This window comes from Mustela erminea, chromosome 9 (assembly GCF_009829155.1).
Source record: "Mustela erminea isolate mMusErm1 chromosome 9, mMusErm1.Pri, whole genome shotgun sequence".
Classification (NCBI taxonomy): domain Eukaryota; kingdom Metazoa; phylum Chordata; class Mammalia; order Carnivora; family Mustelidae; genus Mustela; species Mustela erminea.
The window spans coordinates 16799717-16819732 of record NC_045622.1 but is presented as its reverse complement, the minus strand read 5'-3'; the positions used below and the strand labels follow the sequence as shown (position 1 = coordinate 16819732).

The window sequence follows — 20016 nt, the reverse complement described above, 5'->3', positions numbered from 1 at the left end:
ATGAGGTCATACCGGATGGGGGCGGGTGCCATATCCAAAGACTGGCGTCCTTAAAGGGGGAGCACGACTCGGCCCAGGAAACAGAAGGCGCAGAGGGAAGAAGGCCACGTGAAGACGAGGCAGGGACTGCAGTGATGCTGTCACAGGCCAACGATCGCCTACAACCGCCAGAAGCTAGGAGCTGATTTTGGATTCTTAGCCTCCAGAACTGAGAGAGAATAACGTTCTGTTGCTTGAAACCACCTAGTCTGTGATATGTTGTGATGGCAGCCCCAGGAAATGAATACTGCCTTCCCTCTCCGTCACTTTACAGGGGAAGAAGCAAGCAGTGTGGTGTCCATGGCTCATGTCTTTAGCCATGAACACATCCCATGAGACCAGGGCGGGACACGTGCCGGGAAGGTGAGCTGACCCCTCAGGGCCTTGGCCCAACAGCAGGAAGCGAGGGAGACACGCAGGGAGAGCAGGGAATCGGCCACCACGGGAGAGAGCAGGGACTGCACAAAGGAAAGGAAGGGTCGGTTCACAAGGCCCCAGTGGTCTCCCTGTGAAAATAACTGGGTCAGAAAACAGCATATGAGTCTCAGAGGTCCATACACCTAAATGCCCAAGAGTGTGTAACACAAGGCAGAAAATGCAGTCTCCTCATACACTGCATGAGACAGGACCTATGAGCAAATGTTACTTTTAAAAGAAAAAAAAAAAAAAAAAACTCTGAAAGGTAGAATGGTGGGTGTTGAATGTCAAGGAGATACGGAACTGCATGAAAATGCGTAAACCTAAGGGTAGAAATGGATCAGATGAGGAGCGAAGACTCACACGACGCAAGCCACATGGACAAGATGGCCCGCGTGTTTGTTTTCATGTGTATGGGAGAATGGAGTCGAGCACTGTTCCTGCAACAGGCAGCCTCGACTGTTGGGACATATGGGGAGTCTTATGTGGCTCCAGGCCAGGCTTCTGATGTCTTCCTATCTTGCCTCCACAGCAGCTTCATCCCACAGGTTGATGAGGACGTGGCCAGCAGCAAAATGAAGGTCCTGGGGACCATAGGAGAGAGGGCTGCTCTGTCGTCTCATTCATCCACTTGACAAATGTGTTGAGTGTCCTGACAACAGAGCCCTGGATAGTCATTTCACATACGGAAGAATGAGGCAGAGGTCCTGCCTTCAAGAAGCCCAGGACAAGTACCGAGCGAGTCAGACACGAGCACCTCCCACCCCGGAATGGAAATACGATTCATGCGGCCATGGCTACACGGGCCAACGGTTCTGGGAAGCGCTGAGGGAAGCAGTCAGGCTTTGCATATCATATCCAAGGAAGGGAAGAGGAATAGGCCTGGTGAGTCCCTGCCTTAGATGCCAAGAAGGCACATTTTTGGATAAACGTGAAAGGGCAAGCAGTTAGGAAGCTACTCTCTGTCAGAGAAGGCGGGTGAGGAGATTCTAAGGAAGGAAAGAGATCTGGAGAGCTGCTCAGGGAACTCCCCAGTAAGAGCTCAGTATTTTTCAGAGAATGTATACAAGGTGAAACAGGAGACCCCCTTAGAGATAAATTACGCCACAGATCAGTGAGGATTATGCTAAGAGGCTCACGCCCCATATCGGCTCCTCCAAAATGCCGGAGCAGGGCTGCTGGCTGGTTCATCAGCACTCCTGAGGGGTTCTGCTCAGAACAAGACCAGGGAGAAGGAGGGGTTGGGTCTGTTGCAGGAGCTGATGTCCTCAGACTGGACAATGAGCACACCCAGCTCCTCCAGCCCTATCTGCTCCTATCTTCATCAAGGGAGTGGAGGGTAGAAAGGGCACCGAGGTGCAAGTAGGAAGATTGTAGGAGGCCGCTGAAGGCTCCAGATGTGTACAAGACTCCTAAACTCCTGGATCTCGTGGGGTCCAACGGGGAGACAGGAGGAGGTGGGAAGGAGGCCAGAGCAGAGGACTCTCATCCTGGGCTCCATAAAGGGAAGGAGATAGATGGGGTAGCAGTGCCACTGACAGACGTCTAAGCCCTGCTAGGCATGTGTTCTCTTTTACAGATGGAGTGACTGCCTGAGGACACACAGCAGTAGCCCAGCTGGGATTCAAAGCTAGGTCTATGCTCTCTCCAACATGCTCTGCTACTTTGGGAGGGATACAATTTCTGTTCCTAACTCGGTGCTTTGAGCAGAATATTTTTCTCTCTGAGGCTCAGTGTCCTTATGTATAAGATAAAGCAATAGAAAATCTCCAGGACCCCTCTCTGCTCTAATAGCCTGTGTTTTTCCATGGATTCTAGGCTAGCCCGATTCAGCTGGAGCCTGGCCCGCTGACCCCGAACCCCCACACTCACATCCCAGCTCCTTTCCTGCTGTCTGGCCTTGACTACTCACCAGCACTGTGTGCTTGTAGGCCCTGTGAATCACAATGCTGTAGCCAAACACAGTCACGTCCACCTGTTTGACCCACAAGGCCAGGGATGGGTCCCGGTCCTCATTCTTGGCTGTGACGACAAACTTGGGGAAAGTGTCTGAGGTTGGCCTGCTTCCTGTGGTGCAGAGGATAAGGGGGCAGCTGGTCTGGAAGTCAAAGGAGTAGCCATCAAAGGTCAGGTAGTGGCCATAGCCCGAGACGATGCAGGAGGCGTCAGTGCGAGGCTGACAGTAGTAGAGGCCTCCCTCCTCCATGCAGTACTCATCCCCCTTGCACGGGATGCTCTCACAGTGGACGCTGTTGTCTGTGCCGTTGCAATAGCAGAAGATCTGGCAGTCCACATCCACCCAGAAGGTCTCATTGGTGGCAAGCTGGTGGCCCTCAAAGTTGCAGCCGCACTCGCTGCGGGTGACACACTGGCTGCCTTGCAGGGCATAGCCCTCGTCACACTGGCAGCCCTCAGAGCAGCTGTCCACACAGATGGGGCCCAGGGCCAGCGTCTCACAGGTCTCCATGCACGTCATACACTCCTCGAAATGGCTGTTCTCCGGGCATTCCAGAGCTGAGGGTGGCCAAGGAGAAGACAGGCTTGAGCAAGGGACAGGGGTGAAGAGAGAGTGTGTATGCACTCACTAGCTGCTTGTGGTGTGTATGTGTGGTGTGTATGTGTTCCTGCTGCATGGGAATGCGGTGTGCTTAGCACTACTGTCATCCTCATTTGGGGAGCGCAGAGGCTCAGTGAACCCCTCATGTGCTCATGTGTTCCTGGGGCACTTAGCTCTCTGTGGAGAAGAGTCCAAGACTATGAGCCTTAGTGAGCACCTACTACATCCCAGGCGTCATTGAAGACAGTTTGGTGTAACTTTACTCAACAGCCTGGGAGGTAAGCAAAGTCTGTTCTCTGTCTTACAGATGAGAAACTCAAGTCCAATGACTTAATCCAGCCTGTAAGTACCAGAGAGATTCGAATCTGGATCTCCCAATGCTAAGTCCCCTGGCTCGAGGACTTGGGAGGGAGAATGTCCTGGAAAGAACCAGTGCTTTGGGTCCAGAGAGATGATATCGTCTCTGAGTTCGGTTTCTTCTTTTATTAAATAAAGATGATAATTATCTAGCACAGTCATTCTGGGGATTAATGACCTAATATATGAGGTCCATAGTAGAAGCTCAATAAATAGAAAACCTTTCCCCTATTCACACTTCCTTCTATTAGGATATACTTTATGAAGGCATTTTTACTCTACAAATTGGCTTTCTCTTTGTCTTTCCTGTCTCCACTCCTGGTGCCTTTTCTACCTCCTCACCGCCTTCTGCCCCGGTCCCTCCCACCTTCTCTGCTCACATTCTTTCCCCAGTCTGGATGGACCTCACAAAGCCAAATCCTACACATCTGTCAAGGTTCATTTCATATTGCACTTTGGCCCGGAAGCCTTCCTTGAGAGGCCAAGTCTTTGGGTTACAAAGGACAGCATATATTATGCTAACAGCACACACTGCTCACCATGGATTTCAGGGTCATCTTCCCATTTCTTTTTAGGATTTCAGCCTGCCAAAATTTGCCCTGGGCAGGGTATGGATGAATCCAGGAGCCAGAAAGAAATCTACCTAGAAGTCTGCTTAGTCCAAAGATCTGCGAAGGTCCCCACCATCCCCCGGGACAATAGGTACCAATTCTTTAGAACTTTCTTTAGCTTTTATGCATACTCTCACTCCTTAATAATGCTTTACAATCCAAGGACAGAGAGGACACTACAGAGAAATAAATTGCATAGCAGTAACAGCTCTGCCCACAAGTACCAACTCAACAGAACCTAGTTCTGCACTAGGTGCTGAGAGCCAATCTTTCTTCCTCTGGGCTAAAGGACTATCTCTACTCCCGTTGACTACAATACCATACGGCTTTGGAGTTGAAGGCTAGTTCAGCACTGATTAAATATGTCCGTATAGAGGGATTTTCACATTTGTCTCTAAATTATGAATGCTATAACATTGACTGCAGGTTTATGGTGATAGCAAATAACATGACTTATTTAAATGGCTCTCACTTGATGACTTATTGTGTTGTCTGAATTTGTCTGAAAGTCTGGAACATACAGACGTGAAGTAATAAAACTTCCTCTGGCCTCTGAAATGCCTCTGTGAAATTATTTAATTGGGCAGCCTGGCTCTGCCAACAGGAGGGCTGGTTCAAAATCTCAGAACACAGAAGTGGTGGTTGTCCCTAGCTGGGCCCAGAGAAGATTGTGTTCCTGATATGCAGCTGTTACTCAGCCCAATCCCCAACCTGGAAGACCCTGACCAGATTAACCCCTTAGGACCCAAGTCTTCCTTAATCAAACATGCACACTCTGGTCCTGTGAGACCCTTGGCTGCTTTTGTCCCCATGTCTCTCTCTCTAAAAAAGGCACCAAAAAGAACTTCCTCCAGCTCTGCAGAGGAGGGGTGGTAAGAAGCTATTCTGGGCAGCCATCACACCCAGGAACAGAGGGAGTCATCCCCATGCCATCACACTTCACACCGACTATGGCACCAAAGTGTGCTCTGTGCACGACAAAAGCAATCCAGAAACATGGTCTACAGGGCGGAGTTCATAGTCTGAAAGGGCAGTGGACCTGACAGGGCAACAAAATGGATTTGGTAGGGGGCAGGCTCAGTAACCCTGTACCACGAATGAACTGCAACCAAAAAGCAGAGACCAGGAGAGGGACAGAGATCATAGTAGATAAGCTGCCCAGAAGACCAGAGAGGATGTGCAGGTAGAGTAAAAAAGAAGGTTTTGGGAACATATTACAAGGTCCCAAGAGATGTGGTAGTCAGGAAAGACCTTGGAGTGTCTCTTCCTGTAGGTGACATATGAATGCTCCCAGAACTCCAGCTTTAGGATTCACAGTGTCTGCTAGTCATCCCTCCCTACTGTGGTTAAGGGTCACCAAGAATATTATCACCTTCTCTGAGATGACGACCACCAAACCATTCACATGCTTCTTGGGCTCCAAAAGCTCAGAACCCAGAAATGTAAACAGACAAGCCTATGTGTATGTATGTATGTATGTATGTAGTGTGTGTGTGTGTGTGTGTGTGTGTGTGTGTGTGTGTTCTTAGCTCTAAGATGTTTCTGTTGAAAGGGTTTAGTGGCAAAGCAAGAATACCCCTGTAGCAATAGATAAGTCTCACTCAGATCTTGGTTTCTAAGAACAGTCCCCACGTGGGGAAATTAGGGCTTCTTGGAGTAATGGCTGATTCTAGTCTGTGGCAGGGGAGGTTACAGGACAAATGTGGAGCATCTTGTTGTACCAGAAAGTGAGAAAGTGATCAAGGCATGCCCAAAAGACAAAGGCATCTTGAAGGGCTCCCACAGGCCAAATCTGGAATAATTTTAACACCAAAGTAATGAATAAATGTAAATTGAAATATAAATAATTGAAAAAATGGGAATATGTGTGTCCAAATTGATAAGATAGATGATTGACACTTAGGTTGCTATGTGTTCATCCATAGCCGAGTGGATAAAGAAGTTGTGATACATATACCTACAATAGAATATTACTCAACCATCAAGAGAGAATGAAATCTTACCATTTACAATGATGGAGATGGAGCTAGAGTGTATTACGCTAAGAGAAATGAGTCAGTCAGAGAAATACAAATACCATATAATTTCATTCCCAGAATTTAAGAAACAAAACAGATGAATAAACAAAAGAAAAAAGAAACAAACAGAAAAAAAACGGACTCCAGAATACAGAGAACAAATAGGTGGTCGCCGGAGGAGGATGAGAGGAGGGATGAAATAGATAAAGGGGATTAGAAGTATACTTATAGTGATGAGACCTGAGAAATATATAGAATTGTTGAATCATATTGTACACCTGAAACTCCTATAATACCATATGTTAATTATACTTCAATAAAAAGATGATTGAGAGAAGATGGGTAGATGGATGGATGGATGGATGGATGGATGGATGGATGGATGAATGGATGAATGGATGGACAGATAAATGGATGGATGGATGGATGGATGGATGGATGGATGGATGGATGGCTAGATGGATGGATAAATGGATTAATGGATGGATGGATGGATAGATGGATGGATGGATGGATGGATGGATAGATGGATGGATAAATGGATGGATGGATGGATGAATGAATAAGAGATGGATGACAGGCAGACACATGGGAGAAAAGGGAAGCCTCTTACTTATAGTACAATGACATCTACACTTCAGTAAATAAGTGAACAGAGTGCTGGATCTACAAGCCATCAGCTTGTAATCATCATGCTAAAAAGACTGAAACAAGCAAATATTATCAATGGGCACTAAATAGAGGTGGGGGATTTTGATATCAGCCTACAATTAGCATTTTGCCCCATTTGCTTTATCATCTCCTCTCACACTCTCTCTGCAGGATACTTACATGGTCTTAAAGTGTCTCCCCACTGGTAGCTGATTTGTGGTACGAGAACAAAGACAATGTGACCACGGACTGGAGACACTGGATAACACCTGACCAGGGGACCAGCGTGCCCATCTCCACTGAGAGGCTGGACAGAGGGCATGTGCTGCACATGACGTGATACCGTGAGGAAAGCAGACATCGCCTGTTCAGGAGTCTGAGAGGGGAGGCGCAGCAGAACCTAATCACAAGGAAACATCAGGCCCAAATGGAGGGCCATTCTGTTTTAGAAGGTGGGAGGCTGTATTCTTTAAAAATGATGATAAGTAGAAAGAAAGCTAAGGAATTATTCCAGACTAAAGGATACTAAAGAGCCTTGATAGATCTAAAGATAACACATGGTCTTAGACTAGATCTGTATTGAAGGGGGAATGCCATAAAGGACTTCATGAGTTAATTGGCAAAATTGAAATATGGATAGTAAATGATTCTATCAGTGTTAAATTTCCTAAGGTCAGTAAATATACTCTAGTTCTATAAATGGGTGTCATTGTTTTCAGGAAATACACACTGAAATATTTAGGGGCAAAGGGGTGTGATGTATGTAACTAACTTTCAAACAGAGAGAGCTCAAGAGAAATGGTAAAGCAAATGGGACAAAATGCTAACTGTGGGCTAATTTGGGTAATGGGTATACAGATACATACAACGTTTCTCTAACTTTGCAATTATTTCAAAATAAAGAATTTTGAGAAATAAACAAACATAGAAGGAGATTATAGTAGAAGAGAGATGAACAGATGTAGAGGATGGAATCCTAATGGTGGCCTTGGTTTGGGTTTGGGGCTATTGGTGGGAAAGGGATGGGTGCTGAAGCCCAGGTGGGGCGGTCCTCGCTCCGGGCATGGGTTCTGCCCTCTCTGCCACTCCTCCTGCCCTTCTACCTCCCTCCTCCCCCTGTACTTCCCCATTGCCACGAGTGTTATATGTCAGGGCTTCTCAGCAATTATTCTAATTACTACTAGCACTGCCATGGGCCTGCTGAGAGGGGTCAGATCCTCCAGGGACAAAATGAAAAAACAGCAAGGTGGGACTCTCTTCATAGCCATTGTCAGGCTTGCCCTAGGGAGCAGCCTTAATCTCTACTCCGTGAAAGGCACTCTGACTGATCACCTTCTGTTGAAAGAATGGAGCCGTTCTTTGCCAAGAAAGGAGGCACCGATGGAGCCATCACAAAGGCTTCTAGTCTTTGATATGACGTGTATCCCGGTTAGCTAAAACCCAGAGTCAATAGGATGGCTAATCCTTCCACAATGAAGAGACACCATGTAATCAGAAACAGAAATAAAGGTGAGAAACAGTCTGGTTTGGGGTGAGGAGCCTTCCAAAGGACACGCCAGATGAGGAAGGGACACCCAAGCCTCCGACTGTCCTTGAGCTCAACTCCCTCCCCTCCCAGGTGGCCTCCCGCACCACCACATCACAGAGCCCCGACTTAGACTTACGGCAGAAGTCATAGGTCCGCCAGGGGCCCACCTCCACGTCGGCGTTCTTGCAAGCACTTGCGTACCGTGCCACAGAGTCACAGAGTTCCGACTCGTTGCCCCCGCTCTGGCACAGGCGGAAGAGGCAGGTGCGGTAGTAGGCGGTGACATTGACCACCCCGTGGCACTCGAGGAAGGAGCTGTTGGAGGGGTCATTGATGATGCCACACCTGGAGCGGCTCCGATAAAATTTGAGCAGCTCCGAGTCATTGTTGCAAGCCTTCAGCAGGTCCCCACACTCCCCGTTGCAGATCTCCTCAAAGGTTGTCCAGCTTTCCAGGAACACCGCCAGGTTGTCTGTGCACTTGCCATTGGGGAGACAGAACTCATCGCTGGCATTTGCGTTAAAGAAGCCACACAGCCCGCCGGTGCAATTGAAGTAGATGGTGGAGAGCCGGATGTACAGCAGACCGACGTCTGAGTACTGGACGGTCACAATACCCTTGGACTCTACCGTCGTGCTGTTTTTGTTTCGATAGATTTCCAGCTTCCCCGAAGGATGGAAAAAGGGTAATTCTACCTCCTGACCGTTCAGCTGAAAAACCAAATCACTATCATCAATTCTGGATGCACAAAGAGTACCCACAATTTCCTAGGCTATGAAATCAAGACATGGTTCTGCCCTGGGACTCGCCCTTTGAGAAATGTCAAGAAGCTGGCAGGCTATGGAAACCAGGCAGACATACACTAACTGTTTCTTCATGGGCAACTCTGTTTCTTTCTTTTTTGATGCCTCTGATTCAACACACTTGCTGTTTATTTGCATGTACAGAAGACCATACGGTAGCCCAAAACAAAAGTGAGATGTGAGCGAAAGTCGTCTTGTCATATAAGCGGCTTCTTCCTTCTGCCTAACAGCTCCTTTTCACTGAGGGCACCCTTCCTTCCCCAACTTTCGGGCTCCTTCCTTCTCTTCCAATTTGACTGTCCCTGTGTCCCAGCCCCTTGGGGACATGTGGTTTCTTTCTTTTTTTTTTTTTTAAGATTTTTATTTATTTATTGGACAGAGAGATCACAAGCAGGCAGAGAAGCAGGCAGAGAGAGAGGAAGAAGCAGGCTCCCCACTGAGCAGAGAGCCTGACGCGGGGCTCGATCTCAGCACCCTGGGATCATGACCTGAGCCCAAGGCAGAGGCTTAACCCACTGAGCCACCCAGGTGCCCCAGGGGGCATGTGGTTTCTATCCAACTGTCTAGTTGTCCATCCATCTATCTATCGTTTACTATTCTTTCAATAAATTAATCTCTGTGTGTCGATGGGAATGAAAACAGCCTCTTCATTCTGTGGATGTGTGCTTTCTGATCTCCTGGCACAGGACTGCGTTGACTTCTATTTTCTAAATTAGACTTCCTATGATAGTATGAAGTACATGGAGGACTGGGGCAGAGAGACCCACCCTCCCATCGTGCTGGCTCTGCCACCACTTAGCTGTGAGGTCCCCATCCCCCACTTAGCCCTTTGGGAGCTTCATGCGTAAACGAATAGTGGCACGAGATGATTCCTAATGATCTGGATGCCTAATGGTGAATATTTTAGACCAGGTCAGAGGGGCAGGAGGTGTCCCTGTGCGTACCATCTGCATTACCCCACAGGGGTTCCCATCTACATGTAGGCGAGTGAGTATAAAACAGGGTAAAGAGCACAGACTATGAAGCCAGGCTCCCTGGGCTCAACTGTCGCTTTACGGCTGTGTGTCCCTGAGGAAGTTACTTAGCCTCTCTGTGCCTCAGTTGTCTTACAGGTAAAATGTAAATGAGGACGAAAATGTATCCCTCATGGGACTAGGTGTGATACTACTTAGAATAGTGCTTGGCACATAGTAAGCATCTGGCCAGCATCGGCTTTTACAGAGAAAGCGAGTCCTGCTACAACTATCCCTAATCTGCCAGATTCCAGCCTCACTCAGTTGCACCCTCTGAGACACTGATTTGGTGCTGAACATTAGGAAATAGCCCCTTCGGAGTCATTGCCTTCCCAGAATCTACTCGTGGTCAGAGGCAGAAAGGCACGCCAGAAGACTGCGGCTCCTTCACTTGGCGAGACTCAGCACAAAAGCCACTAGGGCACTGGGACTCTTACCTTGACTTCCGAAGCCCCCACTCCTCCTATCTTGACCTCCTGGTCGGCCACCAGGATACGAAGTCCTCGCAGCCAAGCAGGCCCCGCGTCGGGCTTCTTCTTGTTGATGTCTATTTCTAGATACTCGGGCCTCTCAGGGCAGGTCTTGAGGAGGGTGTAGGAGAACTCAGAGGGGAAGGCATAGGCGGCGCCATCGAAGGTGTGCAGCACCTGGTTCTGGCTGAGTAGGCACACGGTCTCACGCTTGGGGAAGCAGCCCTGGTAGCCGTCCTCCACGGCACACACCTCCCCACCCCGGCAGGTCTTGTTGAAGCAGTAGACGTCCCCGCCCTCCTCACACAGGCACTGCACTGTGCAGTTGGCCGTGGCCCAGAAGAACTCCCCCATGGTGTAGTAGTGGCCATCAAAGTCACAGCCGCACTTGTGCAGTGGGACGCACTGGCTGGTGCTGAGTACAAAGCCCTCGTTGCACTCGCAGCCCTCTGTGCACGGCGTGGCACAGTTCTGGGAGGCCGTCAGGTCCGCGCAGGTGTCTGGGCAGCTGCTGGTGCACACGGAGTAGTGGCTGAAGCTCGGGCACTGCACCGTGGACACTGACGTGGGGGAGAGGAGAGAGCGTGACAACAGGTGAGTGCCCAGGAGGCTGACCACAGGGCTCTAGCACCCACAGGGGCCTGCAGGAAGGGTGCGCCTTCTGGATCATTTAGCTCCTAGAATGAGGGCCCAGCGGCCACTTGTCAGGGAAGAGACTTGAGGTGGTATCTGTAGAAACACGCTCCACTGCTTTGTGATAACCCCTGGGAAACGTGATTGAACTGTGAACTTGAGTCTTATTTGATCATCTTGGCTGAAGTAAACGTCAAGTTGCTATCCTAACTAGACTAGATGCATTGTTCAACACTGATTTACTATTAGATGATCTACAACCATCAAGATGTTTTAAGATCTTCAACGGATGGGCATGTAAGTTGATCTGATCTTATACAGCACGGTGTGTTCTTAGGAGGAAATAAATCTAACTTGAAGGACAAATAAAGCATGTAACCATGGAAGGAGGCACTAGAAAAACGTGAAATTTCTAACAGGGAGCCACTCAAAATACCTAAGTGACCAAAGAATACTGTGGGACCTTCAAAATAAGACAGAACCTTGGTTATCTGAAAAGAATGTGTGTGCCTGTGCCTCCAAGAGACTGGGTCGGAACTACGTGCCTCCTCAAGGCCCTTCTTGCCTCGGAAGCCTCTGGTTCTTATTTTAAGAACATGTGAGTCTACACAAAATGTTTGAGTCTGGTTGAATCCAAGAGTCAGGGGCTCAGGGGACTGGAACGCTAGTCATCTGAATCAACTAGCGTTCATCCCACTAATGTGGGGGAGGGGTGGGGAATGTAGAAGATAGGAAAATAGTACCACCAGGTGAAAAAAATAGCTATTACAGGTGATTTAGTTAGGCAATGCGGATGCCCGTTCATTATACTAGGGTCTTATATTAGATCAAAAAAGTGTTCTTTAATCTCAATTCAAGTCAGGATTTGGGTGTTCCAGGCATCACACAACTGAGCAACAAGAAAACAGTCTCATCCTGGTTTGATCAGTTCTCTAAGGACTGAATCTGATACATGACGATTTTATGAATCCAACCGACACTGATAGGAAAAAATTTTCTTTTAGCCTTGAAACTGAAAGAAACTTTGAAACCTTCTCACCTGCATGGGAATCTAAAATGCATGGATATAATGTTCTGGGTAATCCTATGGAGAAAACCAAGGGCCAGGAAAACAAAACAAAACAAACCCCAAAAAATACAAAAACAGAATTCCAAGAAACTGTTACTTTGTTTAGTTTAAAAATTTATAAGACCGGGTGCCTGGGTGGCTCAGTGGGTTAAGGCGCTGCCTTCGGCTCAGGTCATGATCTCAGGGTCCTGGGATTGAGTCCCGCATCAGGCTCTCTGCTCAGCGGGGAGCCTGCTTCCTCCTCTCTCTCTGCCTGCCTCTCTGCCTACTTGTGATCTCTCTCTGTCAAATAAATAAATAAAATCCTTAAAAAAAAATTAAAAAAAATAAAAATTTATATGACCAGGACAAGAGAGTTTAAGGGGATAGAAGGAGAAAACAAGACAACTAAATGGTACAAAATGCTTAATGTGAAAGGGAATTCACATTCAGACCCTGAATTTCCCCATACTGTTGGGGCTTTTCCTAGCCACTTAGCATTTCAGATAAAGGGCTTTCTTTCCTGACGTTCTGTGCTCCCCGGCCGCAGCGCTTTCCCCACCAGCACCAGGGGGTTGGAGGAAAGCTACAGAGCCAGAGACACAGAACCTAGAGGGTTGGACGGTAGAGAAGAAAGAGCCACAGGACAAGTGCTGTTGGTTCCATTCAGGAGGTGAGTTGTTTCCCCCAAGGCTGGTTTGGATTACTCAGAGCAGGATCTGTGTTTCCTCAATGGCCACAAAGATCGTGGCCTCCACCTCAGAAAACCCTACCATCTTGCCTAACTCTGGGATAGCCATCCCCAGGACAGGGCCTTCCTGTGCCCATGCATTTCCTGCCACGTGATCCGTGTTCCCAGACCATGAGGCTCATCATTGTCTTCTCGTTTCCTGGCTATGGTATTGGGTGGGTGCGTGGGCGGGGAAAGTAAAGATCCTTCCACTGTTCATTCTTCCTAATGTCTGGTTATTTTCACCTCCCCCTCACTCCTGGGCTGTTGGTCTTAACGAGGAGATTTTTGATGGAGCCCAGAAACCCTCTCCCTGGCCCTCTACACCATCACGGCCTTCCTTTTGGACAGGACACCAGCTTACCACACCCCGTCTGGACTCGCCAGTCTCCGATCGGAATGCCAAGGGCTTGGCACACGAGCGCGTAGGCTTGGATGGCCTGACAGAGGAGTGTCCCGTTGTCCCTCACGCTGCACAGGTCATACACGCAGCTGTGCACAAAGGCCGTGGGGTCCACGACGGTGCCACACTCCCACAGGGGGCCGTCTGTCTTGTTGAGGAAGCCACAGTAGTCGGGGCCAAAGAAGAGTGCTTCGGTGACAGCATCACACACGGTGCAGTTGTCCACACAGCCTGAGTCACACTTCCAGTCGGCGTGGTAGACCCGCCAGCTCTCTCCGAGATCCAGGACGGACATGGCCGGCCTGCCGTCAGGGCGGAGGAAGTCGTCTAGCGGGTTTTTATTGTAGTTCCCACAGAGCCCGCAGGTGGAGTTTATATAGGAGCCTGGGATGGAAATGGAGGCGTAGTGCTGGCCGTCAAAGGTCACTAAGAGCCCAAAATCCGTTTCCACAGCAGTAGACATGCCGCTCTGGTAGACTTTCACCGCCCCCAAGTCTAAGGTGACCGGCAAGGAAGACACTAGGTCATTAACCTGCCAACAACAGTAATAGTAAAAGGCAGGTGAGCAGGTGCCAGGGCAAGGGGTCCAGCTGATGTTGGGAAAGGGAGGCAAAGCAACTTCGTGCTTCAGAGACAGCACCGCCCCCTGCCCCCACCAGACTGCCTGGGGTTCCCGTAAGCTTGCCTTCCATGAAGGCCGAGGCCTGGGGGAGCCCTCAAAGGCCGGGTGGCATGGGCCACGGAGCACAGTCCCCTGGAGCTGTGATAGACATGCGTGGCCATCACCACTTGAGACTCCTCTGGGGACCAGGTGGCTGTGAACCCTTCCTGGCTGGCTCTAGGGCTAGCCTCCAAACTTTCCATGAAAGACTACTCAGCTTGTCTTTCCTGTCCTCTAAATTCATTCCTTGAAGTCTCAGCTGAAGTTCCATATTTCCCATGACCGTGTCACTGCCCACAGCACTGCCTGACCCCTCCTCCCCGCTGAAGTGTGGACCATAAACCAGTCCCCACACTTTAGCTTGGAAGCTGCCCTGGTGTTATTCTCTGAATGTTTCACTCTGTTACCTCCTGATGCCAGCGCTATGTCATGTAATCGTTCAGCAACAACCAACAAATTTAAACGCCTGCTGGGTACCAAGCACTATGCGGGGCACTGGGAAATAAAGAACAAAGAAAATAATTGTCCCTGCCCCTCGCGGAGGTCTCAGTCTACTGCGGAAGAGAGATACAAATGGATATTTATAATATCCTATTCTAAATATGCATTCAGGGATCATGCAAAGGGAGAACAGTAAATGAGTCCTATTTTCAGCCTCCGGGGATCACACGAGACTTTCTGAAGGCAGTTCAGCCTGCCCTGGGTCTTTAAAGATGAGCAGAAGTAGCTGAAGGCAGGGGGAGGCAGCGAATCCCAGGACAAGAGCATACAGGCAGAGGTTTAGAAACAGCTGTGTGAATGAGGGGGCATTCATGAGGGTGTTACTGGACTGCAGCGGGGAAGGGGTGGCCAGGGATGAGCCTGGACACACGGGCAATGTCCCTGGTCCCTTCATTCCACAGATGGCCATTCAGGCCTTTCTGCCTGTTGAGCTCCGTTCTAAGAGTAGGGGATTAGCAAGGAGTGAAATGGACACAAATCTCTGCCCCACGGAACTTCTATTTTAGTTGAGGGGCCCAATAACAAACAAAATAAATAAATAAAACGAATGCTAGGGAAGTGCTAGGAAAGAGGTTTTCGACTTGAAATAGGACGGCCAGAGGAGGAGATGTTTGGGATGAGGAAGCAAGCCGCACTGTTTTCTGGCGTGAGGGTGGGTCCCACAGAGGTGACAGCCAAGCCCTAAGGTGGCGTGTGTCTGGGTGCTCCCGGGACCTCACGGGGCTGGCATGGCTGGGGCAGGGACAGCAAGGAGAGGGCGGTGGTGGATGATACCAGAGAGATAAGAGCAGCCAGAACAGGGAGACCTTTGTCGGCCATTGTAGAGACTTTGGCCTTGACGCTGGGCAAGATGGGGAGCCAAGAGGCTGTCCAGAGCAAAAGAATGACATGATCTGACTTCCGTTTTAGAAGAATTCCTCTGGCCTCCGCACTGGGAATAGATCTTACAGGGCCCCTCAAGCCATGTTTTAAAACAAAACAAACTCCACAAAATAAAAAATAAATAAATAAAACAACTTGGATTTCTATTCTGCGGAGAAGGCCCCAAAATGTTTTAAGTAAGGGAATGGCACAGTCAGATTTGCACGTCAGAAAGCCTGAGGGCCTGAACTCTGTGCAGACATGCGAGGGTGGGACGAGCTCATGGACAGTCCACTCTGCAGGACCTGGTGGTTTTTGTAGCAGGGAGCGAGAAGTGGGGGAAGAGTGGAGAGTGTCCCCCACATGTGTGGCTCACGTGGGTTGGTGGCTTGAGAAGCCTCCAACAGAGAGAACTCACTTCCTGCTTTTTTCACACGTACCAGGCCTAGCACTGGTAGACATCACATCTGTGTCCGGGATGGAACGGTTAGCCTAGCCCAGTCCTCGGCGGGACAGCCTATAAGTACATAGTCAATGCACCGGACCCATACTGATTTCAGGCACCCAGAAAGGACAAGGGTCTTCACAGCCACCATTGTTCTACTTCCTGAGTTTTCTAGGAAGTGAAGCAGTAGCCTATTCAAGCATCACTCCTAAATTGACCATGGTGGGTGCCGTGTGCAATTGCCTGTCTCTAGAGATGAGTAGGACTAAATGGGAGAGGGGACAAAAAAGCAGGCTTGAGAAATAAGCCACCCTACAGAGAGCAGCAAGTGGAAAGAAAGACGTAGAAATTGACTGATCCATCTTTATCTCCCAGGCAGCAGGTCAGCCAACATGCGCGATTAAAGCCATACTCTAAGGAAGGTCCTCTTGCAAGAGCACTGGGTGACTTTTATGTACTGTCCATGCTGAGATGGAAATGAAATCTTCCCTAAGGCCGATATAATTGTAAACCCCAAATGTGCCCGTTGCCGAGTGCCTTCCTCCCTCTCACTCCAGCTCCTGCTCACCAAGGCAGTCTTCTCTATCTTGAAGCAGGAGCCATGGGCTGGGCCATCTCTGGATATTGCAAGAGTCCCCCCTCCCCCTGGTTTCTCTGCATCAGACCTTGTCCCTCCTAGATTGGTTTAAGCCCTAGGCTGACCACAGTTCATACCTTCCTTCCTGGCATAAGCGTTCAGTGCGCTCCCATTCACTCGTACGTGAAACACAGATTAGAGAATCACTGTTTGTCCCCCGCAGTGCTCAGAGGAGCAGCTCCTGGGTGATTTCCTCCTTCACTCCTCCAGTCCCAGCTCTCAACTCTGGACTAGCCCGCAGGAGATGAACCTCACCTCTCAGCCTCCCTTCTTCTCCCAGTATTCAGGTCATTTCCTCTTTGACAGGATGTTGGTGGGGAAAGAGAAGTAGAGTTGTAGAAGCGTACGGTCTGAGAACTAAAAGGGGATTTTGGTGGCAATGGTAGTGTGGGAACCTCCATGCATAATGTGCCTACTGCTTGCCAGGCTTTGTACTAACTAGATCTTACACATGCGGCTGTTCCTTTGCATCCTCATGACAAGCTTAGAAGGATTTTAGCTTCTTCCCCTTTTGCAGATGTGGAAATTGAGGTTCAGCGCTTGAAGACTGGTACGTGACAGGGCCAGACTCTCACCAGCTGGGCTCTAAAGTGACTGCTCTCTGCTGGCTCAGTCCCAGGGCTGGGTAGAGGTAACTAAGTCCAAAGACAGCTCTTGATCCAGCCTCCTAGACACTATTACCCTATTGTACAGATGGAGAAAGTGACACTCAAAGCACACTCAGCTGGCAGTATTGGCACAGGGACTGAGCAGATCTGACTCCAGGGTCTGCCTGCTATCTAGCCTTGATGGTCTTTTCATTACAGCATCCTAAACTACTTGGGCTTTTGTGGGGGAGAAATAGGAAAACTGAGAAACGTTAGCTAGAAGGAGACATTTATTATATATGGATTTTAGCTGGCTGTCTTTAGCCCCTAAATTGCCTGTTTTGTTATTTGAGACCAATCCAAAGAGGGGAAATTCATATACAGAAACCAGTCCCCAGCATAAGGAGAAAGGTGCTCTGTACTTTGTAAGAATGGATCTTGCTGGCCATTCCCAGCCTGGTGTGTCTGGGGAAGTGTGTCTGGGGATGCCAGCTGCCTCACAGATGTTTCCTTCTTGCTTCCCATCCCTCTCCATGCCTGTCCCTACTTCACCCGCGGTGGGGGCTCCGCCAGCCATGGAGCTGCCCTCCCAGCAGAACAAGTGCGTCCAGAGAAACTTGGAAGCCATTCGGCAAAAGGAAAAGGAAGACATTGTTAGCTCGCAGTTGGAGTCGCATAACCTTTTCTTTCTGAAACATTTACATTCATATCCTCATCTCCCTGTCGCTACAGAAAATTGAGGAATCCATGCCCTACGCTTGGACGATGGAAAAGAGCCCCACAAAATTAGCAGAGCTGCTGAGCCTGAAAGAGATGGCAGTGCCCCTTTCCTTCTGAAAAAGAGTCTGACTGTGAGTGAAAAAGAATTTTAATCAAAATGGAAAATAGAAATAAAGCATAAAGCTTTCTTCTTCACCTACGGATACCGTACACATCATCCCCAGAATTCAGGCAAGCAGGGGAACGCTGGAGAATGTTTTTCTAGCTTGAAATAGTAGCATCTGCCTACAAGGATAAGTATCGAGCTCAACAGCATGATAGAAATTTAAAAGGGAGAAACTCCAAACTTCTGTACCCAAACTCATACCTTGATTTGATATGCAGAGCTGCCCCTAGAGCGACTAACCAAAGAACAAGCAAATTGGCATTGCAGCCACAGTAAAGCTCCCTTTTCTAATTATGCCCATGATAAGCTGTGCAGATCTACAACGGGCAGAGCCGGGAAAAGTGGAATTAGGTCCTTGGTCCTGCCTTTTGTTGGGCATGCTGTGTCAATTAAAACTGTAACACAGATTTTAAAAAAGAAACAAATCCCTGCATTGGCTCCAGTTCCGGTTTGTAATCTCTGTAATGACCTCCGTGTCTGGGGATTAAGGACTGCATGGGGGTGAAGCCATCAACCCCTTGTGGTCTTGGCTATTATTGCTGGAATAAATACATGGTTGCAACAAGGTTGGCACGAACATTATGAAAATTGGGGCCTCCACAAATTGAGTAATTGCTAGTGGCTTTTTACTTTCCCTCCTTTATGGATGTCCCTGCTTGAAATCCAGGTGGACAGGGACAGGAATCATTTGCATCTGCTAAACAGACCAGCAGAGACCCACTTTCGCTCTTATTCCAGGCAGGAGTGGGGATCCTGCGAGAGGGTGTTTGGACAAAGCTTTCCCTGATCCCCTGCCTCTGCCTCACTCAAGAGCTCACCAAGCCCACTCCTGGTGCCTGCACATGCCTCTAGAAACACCAATCGATTTGGAGATTTCTCTAACAAGGAAGCAGCAGCTCTTAGGCAAACAGGATGGGGGATGGGTGAGGACTGTTAATGACAGATGTACTGAGTTACGAGGGTGTACTCCGTTTTTGTACCATCTCCTAGGCATGACCCTCTGGCCACCACTATTGCAAGTCAGGTCCACGAGAAATGAGCTTACCTCTCTTCCCTGTTACTTCTGAGCTCGGACATATGTGCATTTGTGTGTGTGTGTGTATGAGAGAGAGAGAGACAGAGAAAGTGTGTGTGAGCGTGTGTGTCTGTGTATACCTATGTTTCCTATGTTTACCAGGTAACTAGGAATACGAATGTCTTTAAGTTATAGAGCAGACAGGCATATCAAGGAGACAGCTTGTGTTGGCTCTTGTACAAATAAAATTCAGCCTCGTAAAAAAGTTTTACAAGATATTTGCAAGGAAAGAAGAGCCAAGCATCTCTTTGGAACAAACAGAACCAGCAGATCTGAGAAAGTCTTCCCCAGGCTGAAGAATCTCCAGCTTCTTCAACTTCCCAGGAAGGAGGGAGTGGGTCTCACCTTGACTTTTCCATAGCTTCCTTTGGGGATGAGAATCTTGTAGCCGTTGACCTCCACAGAGAGCTCCTTCACCCAGGAGACAGCAGAGCCCCCGCGGTGTTCGTTCTTGGCCTCCACACTGAAGAAGGGGAGGCTGGAAGTCTGCAAACACTGTCGGGCCAGCAGGTAGGCACAGGAGCCTTGGAAGTGGAAGAGGAAGCCATCAAAAGTGTGGTAGTGTGGCTCGCCGAACACCACACACGTGCTGGTCTCCACAGGGCTGCAATAGAAGAATTTGCCTTTGGGCTCACACACTTCATAGGGGCTGCAGGAAGCCTCCTGGCAGTAGATCTCGTTGTTGAAATCCAGGCAGCGGCACTTGATGGTACAGTTCAGGTCATCCCAAAACACCTCCCCTCGCCGAAGGAACTGTCCTGGGGAAGAATGACATTAGAACCAACATTTATGGAACACTTACCCTCCGCACCAGGCATGGGGCTGATGCCTTCCCTGCACTCTACCACATAACCCACACGAGAACCCTATTTGGCAGGTGTTATCCACCGTGCTTGACTGAGGTTCAGGGCACTCAGGCACTCAGGGGAGAAGCCACGTTCCAGGCCAAGGCTGTGGGCATCCAGTCTACCTTGTGGCACCATCTTCTCCATGGTTGGTAAGCATACGCTCATTCAAGGAAGGATACGTTGCCTTAATCCATGGCAAAGGCTATGACCCACAGAGGTCATATCCTTCCCTCCAGG

The 20016-nt window shown here is 49.0% G+C and overlaps 1 protein-coding gene across 1 annotated transcript in view; it reads right to left on the bottom strand.

The window, feature by feature from the left end:
* TECTA (tectorin alpha) overlaps positions 1-20016 on the bottom strand; it is a 77128-nt gene that overhangs the window by 33968 nt on the left and 23144 nt on the right. The window contains exons 7-11 of the mRNA XM_032359126.1: positions 19277-19689; positions 13240-13810; positions 10432-11024; positions 8315-8888; positions 2369-2970 (exon numbers count right to left, since the gene is read on the bottom strand). Of these exons, the coding sequence (XP_032215017.1) occupies positions 2369-2970; positions 8315-8888; positions 10432-11024; positions 13240-13810; positions 19277-19689 (2753 nt within the window). The remainder of the gene's footprint in view (positions 1-2368; positions 2971-8314; positions 8889-10431; positions 11025-13239; positions 13811-19276; positions 19690-20016) is intronic.